The 20,146-nt window shown below is 39.2% G+C and overlaps 1 protein-coding gene across 7 annotated transcripts in view; it reads right to left on the minus strand.

Annotated features, from left to right (window-relative positions):
- RBMS3 (RNA binding motif single stranded interacting protein 3) overlaps window positions 1-20,146 on the minus strand; it is a 707,084-nt gene that overhangs the window by 51,268 nt on the left and 635,670 nt on the right. For all 7 annotated transcript variants that reach the window (XM_017732086.1, XM_017732084.1, XM_017732083.1 and 4 more), the window contains 2 exons: window positions 20,002-20,098; window positions 17,378-17,428 (listed from right to left, as the gene is read on the minus strand). In XM_017732086.1, coding sequence (XP_017587575.1) covers window positions 17,378-17,428; window positions 20,002-20,098 — 148 coding nt within the window. The remainder of the gene's footprint in view (window positions 1-17,377; window positions 17,429-20,001; window positions 20,099-20,146) is intronic.

Raw genomic sequence — 20,146 nt, forward strand, 5'->3', positions numbered from 1 at the left:
AATTTTGTGGCCCTATGCTGCCTGCAGACTTGTTTAATCAAGAAACAAAATTTTATTTTCTGGCAAGACAGCCATCTTGTCTAGAAGCTGAAGTAAATAATAAAGATAAGGACAACGAACCTTGGAACAGGAAAGAATCAAGTCTAATAACAACTTCCAGTAAGAAACCATCTAATAAATACTTGTTATGCACACTGAGAAGAATCCTTAGGCTGAAATGTTGCCATAAATTATTCATATGGAAGTTTTGGACTGTAAACAAATTTATGAAGATAATGATCTCTTTGCAATTCATGAACAAAAGTGGAGGGAGGGGTCAATCCCCAGAATAAACTGCCATGTATAAATCCACCAGCTGGAGGCATAAAGTACTGATGCAGAGATTCACTGCAGAAATTGTAAAATAATCCCTGTATGTTTTCTCCTTCCAGAAAGACAGCTTTGAAGAGCAACTGCAGAGCCAAATAATTTAGCATATCCTCATTTGCTGTTCTTGACCAGAGCACTAATCACAAGTTAGAAATCAAAGCCTTTGGACTATAATGGGTGAATCAAATGAGAACTGTGCACAGCATTAGCCTGTGCCTGCTTAAAACTAACAGCAAGCAAGCGTGAAACCTTCATCAATACAGACTGCAAGGGGTTGTTGCAACTTTGGGGAACACTGATGTTCATTTTCGTTTGATGTACCAAACTGCTTTTTCCTCAATTGAGGATTCATACTGACTGACTAGGTGGTTTAATAAGCTGAATGAATTTCACAATGGCAAAGTTTACTTCCAGTACATTTATTTAATGGCTGAGGGAACTGATGAAAGGGAAATTAAAATCTGGTGAGGAGAAAAAAAATTAGTCTAGAATCTAGACTCCCCCAGGACAATTTCTTGTGCTTTGTATCCTCTGTACTGACAGACAACATATTTGCTTTCTAGCTAATTACCAACAAGACTAAAATTTTACATCTTTGATGTGTATGAGATCAAAGAATCTTAGGAAATAAAAGTAAGATTAACATAATTGTCTTGTACAGCTATAATAAATTATGACTACACATACAGACACCCCACTCATCAGGAAGGCATAAACTAGAATCAATTGAACAATACAAGGATCTTGTTTAACTTTGTTTCCTCTGCAGCTTCTCAGCTCTCCTGACACCCACCACTGGATCCCAGATGGAAAGCCAGGAAAGAGGCCCTCTCCCAGTGGCCTATCTGACACCCATGAGATCCACGAAGCTCCTGTTTCAGTTGTTGAGCCTTAAAAAGCCGTAGTAGCCTTGTGCAGACACAGCAGGCCACCAGCAGGGGATGAACTAAAGGATTTCCAGGTCCAAAATCACATATCCCTACCACATGCTTGATCTAAAGGATTAACTTCTATTTACTTTTTTTTTTTTTTTACTACTATTGTCTACCTAATGTGCCTACACAGACTGGGCACCAAACCTCTTTGGGAGCATTATGTGGTGGTGCAGCCTTTTCCTATTATGTATGTAGGACATGATTCTCATCCATCAAATCTGTGTGACAGTTAGCTTGCTCAGTTTAGGAAAAAAAACAAAAAAAAATAGGGGAACCAATGCTTTGATGTATACCTGCATCTCATTCATCATTACCATGGCTGGAATAATGTGTTAGGAATGTTGCATTTTCTTTAAACTGTCCATGAGAACAGTGCTGCCCTATAATAACTGATAAACACCTGGCTTTGATTGATTTATCTTCAGTCTTAATACACACAGCATGTTTGTTTACTCCATAAATATCTTAGTATTCCTATTTCCTCACCAGCTCAACTGTGAGAAAAAAAAAATCAAAGGCAGCCAAAAGTAACTGCCTTGTAAGAGTAAAATGGGGTGGGAATGTTTGGATCACTCTGGCTCATTAAGGTGACGTGAAAGGTCTACTTCTGGCTAGGAGCTGTGAGCTACTTCTTCAAGCAAAAGCATTTTGAAGGTTTTATTTGTCATCAGGTGGCAGTGACAATGAAAAACATCTACTGTACTTCAAGACAGCTGGTAATAAAGCAGCACAGGGAACAACTGACAGAATAATAGTTACTATACCACTGTAGCTTCTAAGTTTTTACAGCCACTCAGCTGGAATTATACCATTGTATTAAAAGAGGTTTAGGGTATAAAAAATATTTGGTACAGAGGGGTTCTCTCCGTCCCCATTGCTGTATGAGGAATCAGTGCAACAAAATTTGGGAAAAGAGGGTTTCTTGCTTAATTGAATTTAGGTATTCTTAATGTGTAGTTTTGCTTTAGTTCACACAAGGGCAAGCCTGAAAATTTTTCTGACAACTACCTCATTCAGCACCCTTGCAAGCAGCTCCCAACAAATCCCAGTCTTCAAAGTCACATTGTTTTTGTTTGTTCTCATTGTAACAGATGTTTTGTATCATGTACTTCAACGAACTAATTCATCTGCAGAGGACCGCCTACTCTGGCTGGTGTGCACCCAGCTGTGGAAATAGCTCAAGTGTCATCTGTGACCACTTCCATTCCATTCTTCTGACCTCACAGGATCTCAGTGACCGCATCCAAGCCCATTAAAAATAAACAGACCTGAGAACATCCTTTTAAAAAATTTCCAGCGGAGGAGTAATGCTACTCTAGGCAGGAACTGATGCTCTAGGAATGTAACCGATGCTGAAGGAAGATTCACTCAGCTCTGTAAGTCTCCTCCAAAACATGTTGCTTTTATCATATGAACTACCCAGTCAATATTAAGAGGCAATGTCATGTGTGATTTTGATGGAGCTGAGAGCTACTGACTAACTCAGTGCCATATCAATTAGCCTGAGCACCAGACAATCAATCACCACTTCTGCTCTAAATGTACCGAGCTCCCATTAGAAGCTGCAAATACCATGAGGCTACTTCATCTCAACACACTGAGCCCTTTTATATACTGTGGCTCTGCTGTAATATATTTCTGAAGTAGAAACAAAATCAATCTGAATTGCTCTGGAGTGGAAGCATATCCCATTAACAGCTGTGCACCAAGATTAAAATGTATTAGTGGATAAAAAATCCACTTCCAGTCTGTGGCTGTAAGAAGACAATTACTGCTTTCTTAAAAGTGACCAAATGAAACATCCAATAGCAGTAAAGAATAGACTTTCTGAAAACACCTTTAGAATCACTTGGGATCACTTCATCACAAGTCAAAACATGCCTGGGATGGTGCAACTATTCCTTGATTAGCTTCCTTACAAGCAAGAGCAACAAGTTGCTTTCTGAATTTGTTGAGAAGTCGACTGCAGTTTCCCACAGGAAATAAGTAGTTCCTGATAAGATGCTGATCATACACTTCAATATTGGGTCCACTGTTTGCTAATTACTTTCAAACCAGTTAGTCAAGTCACCCATTAAGAGGAAATTATTCAATTGCAGATCCACTGAACTGAGAAACTAGGTGACCAAAACTCCTTGTGGAGCTAGAATTATCCACCTGTGTAAGAGGGCTCGCAATATGTCAAACCAAGTAGTTAATTTTGGTTCTGAGAAGCAACTATGGCTGTAGTTAATTAGACAGCTTGGAAGGAATTTTAATACTGTACAACACCAATTACTAGAATATTTCAGAAACATTTCGGAAGCCTTTGAAAACCTTCAGGAAAATTAGAGCCTTATATCAATCATCAGAACTGATTCATCGCTTTCAGGAAGTTGCAGTCCAAGTCCCTTAAATCTGCAGAGAAAATTTTAAAACTTTCTGGCAACTGCCCTATATTTTAGAGATGGTAATTCATCTTTTACTTCAGATCAGGTGTATTTGCTACAAACTTGCTATTTGGGTATACCTAGGCCTCATCTGCTTCAAGGTTTAAGCAGATCATGCAGGAGGCATGAACAGCTGGCTGCAGCTTGTGATATTTTCTGCAGTTCCTAACTCAGAGGTCAGCAAAATGGACTTGCTCACAGCAATGCTAAAGAATTTCACATTAGTGTTCACTGACTTCACACTATCATTAACTGGTGATACCTAGGGTAAAAATGGGTGCCTGACAGAAGGCTCTTTTGGGATTTTAAGTCTTTGTCTGTCACACATTCTAGCCTTCTGCTGATTTGGCTGTTGCTTGGTTTGTTTGGCTTGGGCTTTCACTTTGGATCATGTCAGAATGATAGATAGTACTCTTTGAAATAGAGAAAATATTTCTCAGAGGCAAACAACCACATTTGAGTAAAACAATTGTCCTTTAGCACATACAGCATAAAAAAGTAATGCCTGTGAGTCTCCTATGACTTTTACTGGATATTGGAATTGTTAATGTTGAAGAGTTCCATCCCTTGTATTTATCCACAAGAATTTTACCAGCACAAAAGAGTTAACATAGCTGTTTATGCTGTGAGAAGCAGAACAAATATTGCATAATGCCTGGTTACATATTGTCCCATCTTGGCCAAGTAGATGAAAGGAAACGGCAATGCAGAGTCTCATACTTCACTCGACACAACAGCACTCATGGCATGTTTCTACTTACTTCTTCTCTTGTGTGTTGAACAAAATAATGAAAAGAAGCTCAAAGAGGATTCAAATACATTGCATATTGTGGAGGCAAGCAAATATCACCACAAACAGATCATTCCTAATCACCACAGCCCACACTCTCAGAGCCATGACCTGTATCACTGATTTTTATCTGGAAGACAGATTTGAATGGCATGTAAAACTCTAGGAAGAATAAAATTGTATTTATATATTCACATTTTGAATATTGTGAGAAAGTTCTCTTCAATTATGGTATTTGAAACTTCCCCAGCTCTATTACAAGATGTTTATAATGAGTGCACCTGGCTTACGCACACGTCCAGTATTTTTTTTTCCCGAATGGATGAAGTTACACACATTGGTACATTTCTATTATATCAGTGAAAACATCCATGGTTACTATCCATGAAGTATGAAGTCCAGAATCTCAAAGACACGCACATCACCTGTGAGAGCCAAGCAAAATGGTTTAGCCAAACAGGTTTGGCTTTGTCACCCAAGGATAAATAGTCTTGCATTTCTACCCTGGAAAGTGTAGGCAAAGCAAAGGAAAGGGTCAGACTAGTATGGAATTCCCAGGACCTACTCCAGATCCATGCTTTTAACAAGAACACTGTCATGGATTGAAGGTATGTTTGCTGTGTGAGTTCAAATCTGAGCTCTGAGCCATAACTCTTTTCTTGGCAGCAGCACCCAGACTCCCTTTCAAAGACCAGTTTCCCCCATCACCATGCTCTAACCAACTAAAATTGGCTTCATAGTCATCCCCTGGTAGAACCAACATGCCCAAGGTGTTGAATACCTGTGAAGATTTAGGTTGAAATGTTATAAAATTGGATATCAAGTGAAGGGTGAAGATGTGAATAGGGTATTACTGTCTGCAGAAAGCAGCATGAAACCAGGGGAATTGCACAGGTCTTTCTCTTCAAATTTTTCTTATTCCTGTGCTGTTCCTGGGGGAAGATGTGGCCTGTCACAGCTTTAGCTGTCATGATGAGTGTCTTTGCTTGCTGCACTTGGAGCGGAGTTAGCAAGGGAGCTAATTCAGCTTTGCTACTTCCACAGACACAAATCAGGGAGATGGGGTTCTGCATCTGCCTGTCTATCAGAAACACTCAAACTGCTCATGACAAATGTCCACCCCTTTCTCTCCCTGAAGCAAGACCTGTGACAAGCACCAGGAAATGATCATTGCATCAAACACTTCATCCTCATTTAAAATAAGTACATCTAGAGCAATCCTCTCCTTTCCACAAAAATGACATGGCCTGCCAGCAGGAAGAAATGTCAGTGGTGGAAGGCATACAACCATGCTCTTCCTGAAGCACTGCTTGTTCTCCTGGACCACTGAACTCTGGGCTAGCCAGGAGCAGTAGTGGCAGTGCGGATGAACCAGCTTTACAATGGTAGGTCTCTTCCCCTACATGCCTACAGAAAATATACTTTTAGCCGCAACCCTGTCAGATGTGGGACATCTGTGAATGTGACACCCGCCCTCTTGGCTAGCGGAAGGCAGTAGACTAGTAATTTCCGAAGCCGAAAGCAGGAGTTTTTTATTGATAGTGCTAAAGAGGAAGGCTATCAAGCTGGGAGCTGACACAGACTCACATCCTGTGTGGATTGGGCAAAGAGGGGGTGCATAATGATTTGCAGATTGCCGTACCGCAAAAGTACAAAGGCTGTTTGAAAGCAGGCTGTGTGCTGTGTGAATCACATGCAGCCCTCCTGTCCCACCACGGAGATCAGTAACAGGGTGTCAATCCTGTGATCCTCAGCTTGAAGTTGAAATAATCATCCAAGTTATCCCAGACTGAACCCTGCATGAGGACTCCACACTCTGGGAGTTTACAGCATTTTAGGAGGCAGAAGTAGACAGCTGATAACGAGGAACCCAACTGTCTTCCTGCTTTGGGATGTGCATGTATGGTTTGCCACGCATAGGGAAAAGATAACTTCCACTCGATTGCTCACTCGGAAAAGCACAGTGGTGAAAGGCTACACCTGGGATTTGGGGTGGGTGTTAGAGACAGGGGCTCTCCTGGGCAACAAGACCTGAAGTGACATTACAAAACAGGTAGCTTATTTAAAAGGCACAGAATGGGAAAGGATGTCCAGTAGACATCCTTTAACGAGAGGCTGTAGTCAGTAACAAAAAATAACAAATTGCATTTAAATTGTGGTAGGAAGAAGTGATATTTCAGCCCCTGATTTCCAATTGCTTGTTAACAATAGGCTATTTGATAAGAGAACCTACCCTGATGGAAGTGAGTCTCTTTGGCACGTAGTCCAAACAAAGGTAGTGGTTTCACTAAATAACAACTTGTCACTCCTTCAAAATTCTTCAGATTCTGTTGATCTGTCACTGTGTTGCACAACTCATTCTTCATCAATCCACTATGAAACAGCCAAAGAATGTTCAGTGTTTATGCTATTACATTTCACTATTTGTTTTTGCAGTCATGTAAGAAATGGGTTGAAACCGTGCTCTCAACAGCACTGCAGATACCACTGACTCAAAACAAGAGGCTTTGTGGCAAACACTGCTGAATGCGTGGACTTAATCCTAATTCACACTGCTTTGAGAGGAAAACAAGGCCACAAGATTACAATCTGAAAATTGTTATTAAGCAATTACTCCACTTCAGTGGGACTGAAATCAGTTTAGGAAAGATACACATGATTTGCCTCTGTACTGTAAAGTTTAGGTCAATATCACATTCTTTCTAAAGACATTTGTAATGAAAAGAAAGCATTTGACCCATGAGAGTAAAAAAAATGAATGTCAAATACTGTTAGACATTCAATACATTCAATAATAAGCTACTAGTTATGATATCTTGGATGTTTCCAGCTTCCAGGGTGTCAGATCACAGTGTACGTTTATACATTGATATAAAAAAATAAATTATTAGCACTTCCTCTGCAAAAATAATTTTAAAATAATTATGTTATTGAGATGCTTCAGCAGTTACAGTTGAGAAGGTGTTAATTAATCAGCCACTTACTCAGACACCTCAGTGAGTACACCAGGAATGAGCACAGAAAGGAGGAAAACAACAAGGCAAGAAAATGCTGTATTTGGAGACCAGAAATAAGATTCGCTATAAGTCTATCTGAGACTTTGCAAATGATATTCAAACAACTAACAAAAGGTTTCTTACATAGATAAGTGAAAAACAAGGAGAGAACCCAGAGCTCGGCTCCTGATGCAGGGAGGATGGGGGACACATTAAAGATACTTCAGAAGTAGCCCCAGCAGAATAAGGACACTGTCTCAATTTCCTACATGAACCATCAGACAGCAGAGGCAGCACTCAGAGAATGAGTGTTTGGGCAGAAAAATGAATACAGACAAAGGAGATAAAAAACCCAGAGAAGTCACTGAACTCAAGGTGAAATGGGAACCAGGACTGGATCATCTCTGTTGCAGAGCTGGAACATATGAGCACAGGTCCAGTGGCCAGGACTAAAGGATATTAATGAAGATAGAACATAGATAAATCATAGATCTAGCTAGCCTCATTTTTTAAAATAAAATGACCTATTTTCTCAACAAAGGACATGCAGCAGATCTAAACTCTCTGAAGGTCAATAAAGTATTTCAGGCAGTGCTACAGCCAGAAGTTACTAAACTTTGGGGATGACAAAGGATTAACTAAAGCGGAAATGAGAACAGGTTGTGCTAAAAGAGAAGCTATGCTTCTTCAGTGGGAGGGTCACTAAAATCTCCATCAGGATTGTTCTCACCCACTGTTTTTAATAATTCCCTTGAATAAAAAGATTTGGGGAAATTGCAAAGTAGTAAGGCCCATTAAGTAAAGTGGCAGATTAGACTACCATACAGGAAGGACTGGTTTAAACAGAGCAAGGCACAAATTCATGAAGACAATTAGGCTAACATGTGGTTTCCTTTATCACGTAGGAGCATCTGCCAGAAACGTGGAAGAAAGAGAAAACCTAGGTATATCAGTGAATTTCAGGACGACTGCATTACCAGTCATGAGCACAAGGGAAAAAAGATATTTTACAATGCAGCAAAGTCATCCTAGAGAAGAGAAGGAAGTATTTATGCTGTTTGCACAAAAAGCTGGAATCCTGTGAGCACTGGCTGCCCCAGAAAAATGAATTCGAAGTGGAAGAGATCCAAAGAAGGGTCGTTGTTGCAGCAAGAGGTACAAAATCCTTACATTACTGCAAATGCAGTGATGTTAACATAGTTAGCCTAAAAATGAAAATGCAAGTAAAATTTTTGTCTATAAATTAATGTGGGGAACATTGAGAAGGGACAACAGGTACTGAATGTAGGAAGAATGTTTGACCAAGAACAGATGGAGGCAAAATGAATAGGAGCACCTTTAGTTTGGAAATTAAAAATGGAGTGCTAAGCCCCAGAGCAAAGGTGTTTTGAAACAAACCTCCTGATAGGATTATCAAGAGGTATAAAATCAAACTATTTAATCAGGTTTTGCAAGGGATTGTGTAGCATGCCACTGAGATAAGCTCAGCTGGTTAGAGCATGGTGTTAATAACGGCAAGGTTGTGGTTTCAATCCCTGTATGGGCCATTCACTGAAGAACTGGACTTGATGATCCTTGTGCGTCTCTTCCCACTCAGAGTATTCTATGATTCTTTATGGTTCCTGGACACAGGAATTTTTGAATCTTATAAACTGGTCACTAAGTCCTTAGAGTACATTATTATAATTTTTTACACAACTCCTGCACTAGAAAAATCATGATGCAATCATAAGTAACATATAGATTAGCTAGTTTCCCCTCCTTATGTAAATTGGTCCTTGAATACACTTGGTGTAACATAATGGTAATTTATGGAAGTGCTTTTGTTCTAAGGATTAAGAAGGTGCCAGAGTCTCCTTCATCAGTTTATTGCTGCAGGCATGATTCTCTTCTAATTCTCACTGTTTCACACCTATGCAATTCAATTTTCTTAAGTAAAGTTAACTCTTGATGTATACTGGTAAAAGTCAGATTCAATATTTCCTTTTGTAGCTGGGACAAATTTATTTTAATAATTAACATGAAAAGCCTAAACCCTAGAAGTATCACTGTGAAGATGTGTTTAGAGGCATCAGTCAAGACAGGCCCTTGTTCCACCAGACTTTTCACAAACTTCTACTAAAAACTATTTAGCGGTATGACAGTTTTATAATCTAAATAGATTGGGATTAAAAAAAGACAAATCTGAAACTGAGCCTGAGAGAAAGATGTTTTCTCCAAGGTCAAAATGCTGATCAGTGGCAGATGAAAAAGTATCTGTCACTAAGTGCCCTAAGCCTACATGTATTCTTTGAAGCCAATGTGAGGAAAGGCAGGCTCAGGTCAAAAAGGAGCTGCAGCAAGGATAAATACAGCTATAGAATACATTTGTAGCTGAACAAGTATGCGTGATTTCCATTTGGAATTTTCTTTCAAAACCAGCTGAAGCCTCTGGGACAAAACCCCAAATGAATACCGTATTTTAAAAAATAGTAAATTAATTAACTGTGATGATTACACCTTGATTCATACATCATTTTCTTCCTACTCAATTGTTTATAAAAGAACATCTTGTCAATAGCCTAAAACTTGACTTGATCCTCCACTAACAAGAATTCACCTTACAACTTTGACAGGTTGTGCCAGTCTTTTTAAGTCCTATTTTTGGAGTTATCACAATTACAGTGCTTCCCTGGCATTACTCTAGTTGTAAATCACAGGCTTTCCTCAAGAATCCTCTTCTGGGTTTGCAGAACCCCAGAGCCTGTCTCCTTCTCCAAAGCTGCCCAATGCTTCTTCTGTAATGGAAATGCTGATTTCCTGCAGTGCAGGGATGGGGTTTGGGAGGCAGAAAGGAGAGCCAGGTCCCCTTCTGCTGGTGAACTGTCCTCTGGTAACATCTTGTATTCTTAACTGCGCTATGGAAATGAGAACCACATCTCCAACATGGGAAAAGCACCCAGAGATCATTCCCAGCCTTGTCGCCAACTAGTGTGAAATCTCTGTGTTCTCAGACCACAGAGCACATTCAAAGCTCTTAGCTGTCTGTGGCAGATGAAAATTGTTGCCTTTCCCTTCCACTATCACAGACCTTGCATGTTTGGCAATTGCACCACATGACCATCTTTGTTACAAGCAGGCTGGGGTCCTGCTTACGACACGCACATCGCCTGATTTGCTGTAAGCCAGCAGAGCAGAGCACTCTCTGCGGAAGGCGAGTAACATCAGCATCAACTGCAAGACAGCAGACAATGCTAGGCACAGAATAAGAGAATGGTTCACGATGGAGGGTAAATTTGAGAGGACTGTAATACACAAGTCACATACCTCAGCCTGTTCACAGCACACGTGTGCATGCATAACCAGAATGCAATACATGGGGCAAAATACCTGATGGTGAGATAAATTTAGCACTCTGATGAGGCCTTTACCATCTGCACACTGATTAACCTAACTCTTGGCCTATCATTAATAGCATGTGTTTACACAGTCCGCCACTCTCTTCTAATCCTACACATTCTGCCTACTTATTAATCTACCACCTGGAAAGTAACTAACTTGACCAGTGCTCACCAAAAGAAGAATTTTTGCTCAAAATGGCAAACACAACATATGAATCTTACAGGTTTGTGTTCAGGATTTTGACTCTGTGTAATTCTAAAACTTGATGTAAACACATATCTCCACGAAAACAGAGACGTTACATATATTGCTATGAAATAAATAAAGTATTGCTGATATTCTTAGGTGATGTACATGGAGTGGGGAAAGTGAAAGCAGAATGCAGTCTTTGTACAAAATTAGAGATTGATTTTTTTTAAAAATGCACTACATTCTTCCACAGAAGGTCCTCTAATGTCTATTGATTAATAACTATCTTTTAAAAAAATAGTCCCCTTTGATAGAGCTGCTTTTAAACAGCTGTTGTGTTAAGGTTTTTCTTGACAATTAACATTGATGGGTAAGGTTGCATCTTTTCTGTTAAAAAGAAATCAATATTCCATAACCTCAACCGGAATTTCCTGGCTTCACAAAACTCTGGGGAATCTTTCAAATTTAGTGTCAGATGCCTTCTTTTCCAAATATCTTTTTTGTTTATGTTTATAGATTTATATGAAACACAGACATATGGTTTTTTCCACTAATGGAAATGTCTTTAAACAAAACCATGGTTTATCCATTTAGTGTTCATGCTATCTGTAGAATACTTGAAAGAAAAGAAAATTTTACTAGAGCTCTGAAGTCTTTTTAGGATAAAACATCACAGCACAAGTTCCTCAAATGCAAGGGCTTGTCTACTGGAAACATTTGTGGTTCTCCTGTCCATGTTTTCTAAGTGAATCCATATGTGGTGTGTCTTGCTGCCATCACAAAAAATGCTCAGTTTCACTAGGGGGCTCTAACAGAGTGTCAAAAAATGTTGGCAAACTAACTTAAATATATCTTTTTCTGGCATTCATATTAATTTCTACAACAGCAGAACAAAGGACTGGAGCAATACTTTGATATGATTCCAGAAGCATTGTATAATCAGACTCAAAAACCGCTACACTTGCGTAGGAGATGTAACTTGGCTGAATCACTTAAACCTGTTTTCTTTTAGAGGTCTAAGTTCGTTGAGCTCGAGCACTGCTTTTCTGTCCTGAGTGCACTCCCCAGAACAACACCTGGCACTAAAGAAAGTCAGAAAGCACATGGTCACCTGCATCTGAAAAACCCATTTAGGTAGCACTGAGACAACATCTGTATACAGCGAGTGCTGGGTGAGAGGGAGGCAGAAATGACCTCGTGAGCCTGCCTGCTCCAAAGGAACATTGCCAATTACTGTCTTGATTATCAGTTATAGAATTGGCAGTCCTCAGTTTTCTGCCTTGGGAAACACTGGAATTAAAATTGTTCAGCAGAACTTTGTCATTGGTATTTGGCTAGTTATTTCAACCTTTAAACACTTTAGCCTTAAGAGTTCAAGTAAGTTCATGTTCAAAGGATCTCTTAAAAATACACAGCTAAAAGTTGAAAGACTTACTGGAGATTCCAATTTCTAAGGATTATTTCCTGTTTACTTTTCATACCAGCTAGCTGAATTCTTACATTTCATCTTAGGGGCAGGACTCAACTGTCTGCAGAGGACACACTTTGTTTTCTTACACTCAAACAGGCAAACTCGAGATAGACTCCTGGCTCTGTTTCCTAAAAAGGTAGAGCAATAAACGTGAGGTAGAAAAAGCCGTCTTGGGAGAGGGACATGGATTGGAGCACAAGGAACTTCTTTGTTCCAGAGCGTAGGAATCAAAACACTGAAACTGCTGTGGTATTTTGGGTATTCTCCAGAACAGCAGAGTTGCTAGTGAGAAAATGAAAACTGATCCATTTCAGTTGAACAATTTGTACCTTTTATGCTACATTCATGCACAACAATCAAAAGGCAAGAATCTGGATTCCTTACTCAGCCTCACTTCTCACCAAAGTAGGGGTTTTACACTGCTTATGAAATAAGACATGTTTTTGTTGATGTTTTTAAAGACAGACAGATTACATTCAGCCATGGGCCACAGGAAGGATGACAGAAAAAAATAATAAGGGTGTTTTTCAAGACATTGACCTTTCTAGAAGGACTGTGAGGGCTTGAGAAGCTTCCAGAACAGAAGTTCTCCCCAACATACTTTATCATTATCAATGGCAGATTTTTCCATATGCTGCTCTGCTTGCACCTTTCATGCTGCCACTGGCATACTCCTTCTCCAGCTATTATGTAGAAACTATTCCACACTGACAAGAACATCTATCTGTGCATATCCAGTGATTACTTATGGTCGCACAGTTTTACTTGTAAATGAAAGAGGATAAGTGTAAAGCCAGTGTGTACACTGAGTACCAGGGTAGCACATTTTAGTTGGTTCACTAAAAAAAAATTGCCTTTAAAGAGGAAGAGTACATGTATTTTTCGTAATAAAGATTTGAATCAAAATATTTTGAACAAATGTTCTCATTAGTGAAAATGAGATTGTCTACATGTGACTTGACATGTAAACTTGTTTTTCAAAGCATCCCCTGACCTGTCAAACAGCCTTCAGGGACTACAGGAAAAACACAATAATACGGCAAATGTTACAAATCCCCAGAATAACTCTTATCCCATTTATGTTTTCATTCTGTCATCACTATCCATCTATCCTCATCCTGAGGCAGTAATGAAATATAAGCCTTATTTCAAACACAGAAGAGTAAGCGCTGTACTTTGAAAGATATAGTTAACTAAACTGAGCCCATACTACCATCAGTGCTTTATATGTTTTGCCAATTTTAATCCAAAATCACACTGCTATAACTCTTTTGGAACTTGTCTTCCCTTACAACTATGGAGAGAGAGCACCAGGGCACATGGCAAAGCAATGAAACTGCCAAATTTTAGGTATTCTTACTGGGACACAGCACAGTCAATACGGGAAAAAGTGGTGAAGGTTCAGTTTACAAAGGGTGCATTTTTCAGAAGTGTCTGAGTCACACATGAACCTCCAGGTAAATTTTTCATCATGTCCACATGATTCAGGAATCTTGTTTTCCAAAACCCTGAAGGTTGTGCAAGCTTAAAGATGTGAGAAGTTTTCATGTGTGACCCTACTATGCAAGCAGAAGTTTATTTTTAATACTATTTATTCAGAAATAGCAATGCTACCTCAACCTATTTGATATTATTTTTCCATGGCTCTTAGAGTAAGACCAGCAAAAATCACTGGTAACCAAAAATAAAACCCCCTTAAAAATTGTATCTGCAGCTGTTTATTAGTATCACCCCACAATATCAGTTCTATACCTGCAGAGTCCTTGTCTGTTCATCTCACTTTCTGCTTTTAGGACAAAAATGTTTGGACTATTATTTTCTTAGAAAATGTATTTTTGCTTGTTTTCTGTTTTTAGGGTATCACAGAAGAAGACAAACAAGGTGAGAATGGAAAGCAATATACACAAATATTTTCCAGTTAATATATATGCCATTTTTGCTTGTTAGGGTCAGAGGTTTATCTGGTTGTAGTTAAAAAGCTACAGAAGGAATTGGAAATGTAATCTTTTACTATAGTGGGCTTTTTAATCCACCAAGCAAATGGATACAGAATGCACACACTCACACATCAGGAAAATGTGGCTGAAATCGATATACAAAGGGAAATAAAGGAGCAAAATGTCTGGCAGGCCAACCTACTGCAAGGGATATCACTGAAGAAAGAGCTTTGTACTTGCTGCACAGGGAGGCAGGTGGGAAGGGAGATGAGATGGGCAGGCAGAAGAGGGACAGACAGACACAGGATGGTAGTGCCGTGCAGCACAGCTCTTCCCTCCTGTGAGCAAGCTTGCCAGTCTGGGAGAACACTGCCCGGTCTGCGCACAGCACGCTGAGCGAAAAACCCCCTTTGTCTCCTCTACAGCATGGTTCTGCCTGTCTTTTTGTCATGAGGGACACTACGTGATGTTAAATTATACATAAATATCAAGTAGGTCTTTCTGTCGGAAATGAAAAGCTAATCATCCAGTAACATGATTTAGTGGATACTTATAATCAAAACAAAGAATTAACCACCACTGTTTGAGCAATTCAAACTGTGCTTTCTGTATGAGTTCATCTCTACTCACAAAGAATAATAGAGGCTTAACAAAATGTTCTCCTTCCTGGGGCAAGGGGAATGTAATATTTATCTGCAGTGGTTTCCAGGGGGACATCACATGCCACAATCAATCATCTCATAAAATATTATGAAGTAAAGTGGCAGCAATTTAGATAATAACATGCAAAACTAACTTACAAGAAGAAACAAAAAGCTAACCAAATTAGAAAGTTCCTGGTTTCATCAGCTCACAGGGTTACAAAAACTCACATCCTTAATTCTGCCAACTTTACTGTAATCTTTTCTTTATTTTTTTTAAAGCTATGGAGATGCCGAGAATAGAGTCTACAGTTAGGCATGAAACTACAGAAACTTAAAATGGACACAGACTCTTTATTTTCTTTCAAAACAGGCCATTAATTCTGAAGTCTCCTGAATTCTGTGTGGTAGTACTCTGACAAGTTTTCAGACATTTCTGAATAAGAATTCATCTCTGAATAAAACCCAGGGAATGGTAGTTCTGCCTTTTTGCTTTTATACTTCTTCTGTACTAAATGCCTCATGTCCTCTTAAGAACATAATCTTTGGAAACATATGGGAAGAGATTAGGATTGCTACAGAAAACACATGGAAGTAACCCATGACAGCAATGACACTGGAACAGAAATGGTACACCACTTATCCACTGTCCCTCTGCTTTTCCACCTAGAATCACACTTCCTTTTTTTGACATGACTCTCTGGTTGACAATGAACACAAATTTAACTCGGCATATTGAGGGTGCCATTCACTATAAAAGACAGTTTTCTCTTCATGTCCTTACCAAGGGGTAAATACATTCAATTACCACACTAAAATACCTCTTCTAGTACTGCAAAAAAATGCTCTGCTGAATATTGTCAAATAAACCTCAAATACACGCATAAACACAAAATCTGGGATTGGCAAAGTTCTTAGGTTTTCCTTTTAAAGGGAGTCTTTCTGCAAGAATTGGATATTCTTTGGCTTCCACAAGTCTGGTAACTCATCATATACATGCATCTAAGATTTCTTGTGCTCTGCTATTAAATCCGAATATTAGAATACAGGACTGATGTTAACTGTGAATTTGTTCAATACATTTCATCTCCCTACAAGGAATACAGCAACAGCTTTACTCCACCGAGATGGAAAGTTCCCCCACAGTGTGCAGAGAGGAGCAGCACTGCAGCAGTAGGAACTGGGTGCTCAGTCAGTCCCACACGGTGGTCCCTGCCTTGTGAGAGAATTGAAGAACTTGCCTCCAAAGAGCTCAGGGGTGTGGAAGCGGGATTGCAAATTGGGATGAGAGACTTGTGCTACTAAACAGATATGTAGTGTAATTATATCCATGTTGCTGTAACTCTCACCAGAAGTTACATTACTGTGAAGTCAAAATATATGAATAACAAACAATCCTAAGCCATAGACCTTCATTTTAATTTTACTCTTCTTGTATAAATCAGTGTATTGATGATTATCTGGAATATACATTTAAATTCTGATTAATGCCACTGTTAAGTGGATCCATACCTGAGAAACTCATCAAAGGTAGAAATGTAACTAAAGTGACCTGCATATAGTGGAATTCAGTGTGGTGTTTTCTTCTCATGTATCACTAATATTTAGGCAAAGTGCTTTGAAACTGTTCTGTGAGGTAAACAAAAAATCAGCTGCACTACTTCTAATAAATGTTGGTTAGAAACATAAAGCAGCCTTAAGTAGTTATAAATTGATAAAGATGACAATGTCCTCAGGGGGACAAAAAAAGAGAGTTGACCGGTCAAATCATAAAGGAGATACAGATTTCGTAGAAATTCTCTAAGACAGTTGTGCTTCACCTTCTCCACTATGTTGAAATGCATTACTGAGGCACTGAGGATCCTTTATATAAAACTGCACAGGACATTTTTGATGGATAAACATATAAGGAATGGTCACATGTTGATTTTGGCAATTCAAAGTATGTAGGAATGCAGTTATCTTGCAGTCCCTGAAGCAGAGCTTCAGAAACAACACTTCAGAACTTGTTACTCTCTTACAATCAATGCAATTAAATAACACAGTGCCCATGCTCCCCTTTCCACTAAATCAAGTGGTGCTCCTTAAAGAAACAGAATCTTTAAAGCAGAGGGCTCTTGTCACACACAGGGAGCAGCTGGCTGCTCTTATATGACCCAGGACCTTCATGTAGCTGGACAAGCAGAGCAAGGCTACAATGGAAGCACTTTTAGCCAGATATAACCAAGTATCCACTTACTGTTGGTTGCATAACATATGGCGGATGAGGCATCCATGAAGTACTCTGGACCTGCACATCAAATACTTTTAATTAGCATTGAAAAGTTTAAAACTCGAAGATTTACTTGAAAATATTCTCTCTATTACAACTAAGGTGCTAATTTTGACAAAAGACTTAAGTCTTATAACTGAACACAAAATTAATTTACGCTTCATAAAGTTATTGACACAGGAAAAAACTTTCGTATTTCATTTGATAATGTCTTCCACCAAAGTCAGAAGTCTCAGTGAATGCACCACTTCCATGAAGCACATTTTATCTCATAAAGCAGTCTTCAATATTCCGTTTTCCTATTTTTTCATTTGCATTGTTTGCTTTCATCCATCAGTGTAATCATGAACATGTCATCCAACCGACAGTGCAGGAGACATAAAATGTTCAAAGTTTATTTTCAAAGGTATCTGTATGAACTTTTAAAGGTATAACATTTTCAGAGATCCCAGAATGGCTTATTCTGTTTTCAGTAAGCACTGCAAATCTAATTCAGAGTTTTTGAAACTTATTCTAATTGAAAGCTTTCATGGCAAAGCTGGCTTAAGAAGTCTGCCCCTCCAGGATCATTCTTAGCTTGAACATCCTGGGGTCTACTCCCACCAGAACTCCATATGCATCGCCAAAGTCTGTCTTTGTTGTTCTGCCTTATGACTGACATACATTTCAAGGATATAACAATTTTACTAAGAATTAAACACATTACAGAGTGTTTGCATATTTGTGGTGGCATCTCTGAGCCATAACTCCCTCCTATGCTATGTGTGAGCAGCCCACATGCTATCATAGCTCAGACTCAGCCCCAAGAATTGTGTATTTTAGTTTCCTTTTGCATCAATCTGGGCACCACAACACACAAGTACACAAAAGATGTAGCTGTGCTAGAGCAACCAGAGGGCACCTCCCTTGCTGTCACAGAGATGGGTGTGTAGCACCTCAGGCTGACCATGCATGACAAGGAGAAAGTTACAAGGTCCCGCTTCTCCAGATGCCCTGTGATTTTGTTGATGAAGGAAGTGTTGAGAATTAATTGTATAACAGTGTGCTTCAACCTTTGTATGTGTTTATCAAAGTCTATTTTTTGTTGAAAAGCAAGTTTAGCAAAATATCTTTAGAACTAAAACCAGCACACCCACATGCGAACACCTCTACTGAAACATTTTCTGCTGTGAATCCCCATGAGTTAAAACACACTAGAGCTGGCACATCTTGCTGCTTCTCATTGCTCCCACTCTTGCACCACTGCAGTTCCTTCACTGTGCCAGGGCAAATGTCTTTGGGCTTACACTGCAAACTATCTAAGGAAAATGATACGGGTTAAAAAAAAATAAAAATGAATGGTTTTGGTGCAAACACATGAAATCACAAACCGATGCAATGGCTCAAATCAGAATGGGAAAAGGGAGCAACTGTGAACTGTGGAGCACTGGTGAAAGTAAGTAGCTGGGTGGCCTGAACTCATTGGCCTGAAGAAGGGGGAAGTAGTATGGCTCTTAAGCCAGCTTTGCTACTGAGAAAACGGCGTGTGAGCTGCGCTTGTGTATCTCTGGCTTTGACTCTTCTTTGGTGCTGTCATTACTGAAATTTACTGAATTGACCTCATCAAAACAACTTTTGTTTGGCAAGTGCTACATAGCCATCCAAAATAAAATAACACAAAAGTCAAAGAGAATGACAAGAATAATCTCTCTTTGAAAATCAAGTTTAAAGCACAGTTACCCCCCCAGAATTACCTGTAAGCAGTACCATACCATCAGCAACCCCCCACCCACAACAAACCAACCCTGACGTTAAGAACAACCCACCATGCAGCTTTGCAAGTTTGGGTAGCTTATTTCAGGTAAGACCCAGGGCTGGAAAAGCACCGATGGCACAGGAGAGAAATAACTAAAATTGGAAAATGTATAGAAAATGACCAGCTTCTGTGAAGCGATATGTTCCCAGAGAATGGCTAATAATAAAAGTGTACAATCTGGGTTTGACTTCCATCTCAGAAAGCCAAAACAAGACAATAATTTCCCAGTGGAGATCTGAGAGAGATATGCTGAAAAGAGAAATTCTGAATGATATGGCATGTAGCAGACTAAAGAACGATTTGAGGACACTTATCCTCAAGTAATTTGCTTTGTCAGGGATTATTGTATAAAAATGAGTGCTTTTAAAGGATGCACTTACTGGAAAAAATACAGCTGAGGTCAAAAGGTCAAAGTATAACGCAGTCAACATAAATTATTAGAAAAAACACTTAAAAAAAAATTTGGCTAATGAAGGAGAGCCAAAATGAGGAAACAGTTCAATAAGAATGACAAGCTTCTGGTGTTGTAAACTGGTAATTAAACAAAATTTTGTTTATCAGAGAAGCTGATTGAAATTAAGAATTACAGTGGCTTTCATTACTGCTGTAAAGAATGCGGGAAACACTTAAAACTCTACCCAATGATACCTGAATACTGCTAGAGAGCCCTTTGTTATAAGCGTGACTCAAGAGTGCAAGCACTTACACAATTTTCTGTGGTATAGACTCTGCCTACATCCACATCCAAAACATAATTAACTGGGAAACACAGTAGACAAGTGCAAATCTGACGTACCTGATATGTAGAGACAGGGGAAGCAGCAATGAATGGCGTGATTGATGTCTGTGGAATCATGCGGTTTGTTGGAATACTGTACGGTGAGGAATAAAATCTGCAAACAAAGAACAGAAGCGAGATTTTTTGAACCTTTTGACTACTT

The sequence above is a fragment of the Corvus brachyrhynchos genome, unplaced genomic scaffold (assembly GCF_000691975.1).
Source record: "Corvus brachyrhynchos isolate BGI_N302 unplaced genomic scaffold, ASM69197v1 scaffold53, whole genome shotgun sequence".
NCBI classification, from domain to species: domain Eukaryota; kingdom Metazoa; phylum Chordata; class Aves; order Passeriformes; family Corvidae; genus Corvus; species Corvus brachyrhynchos.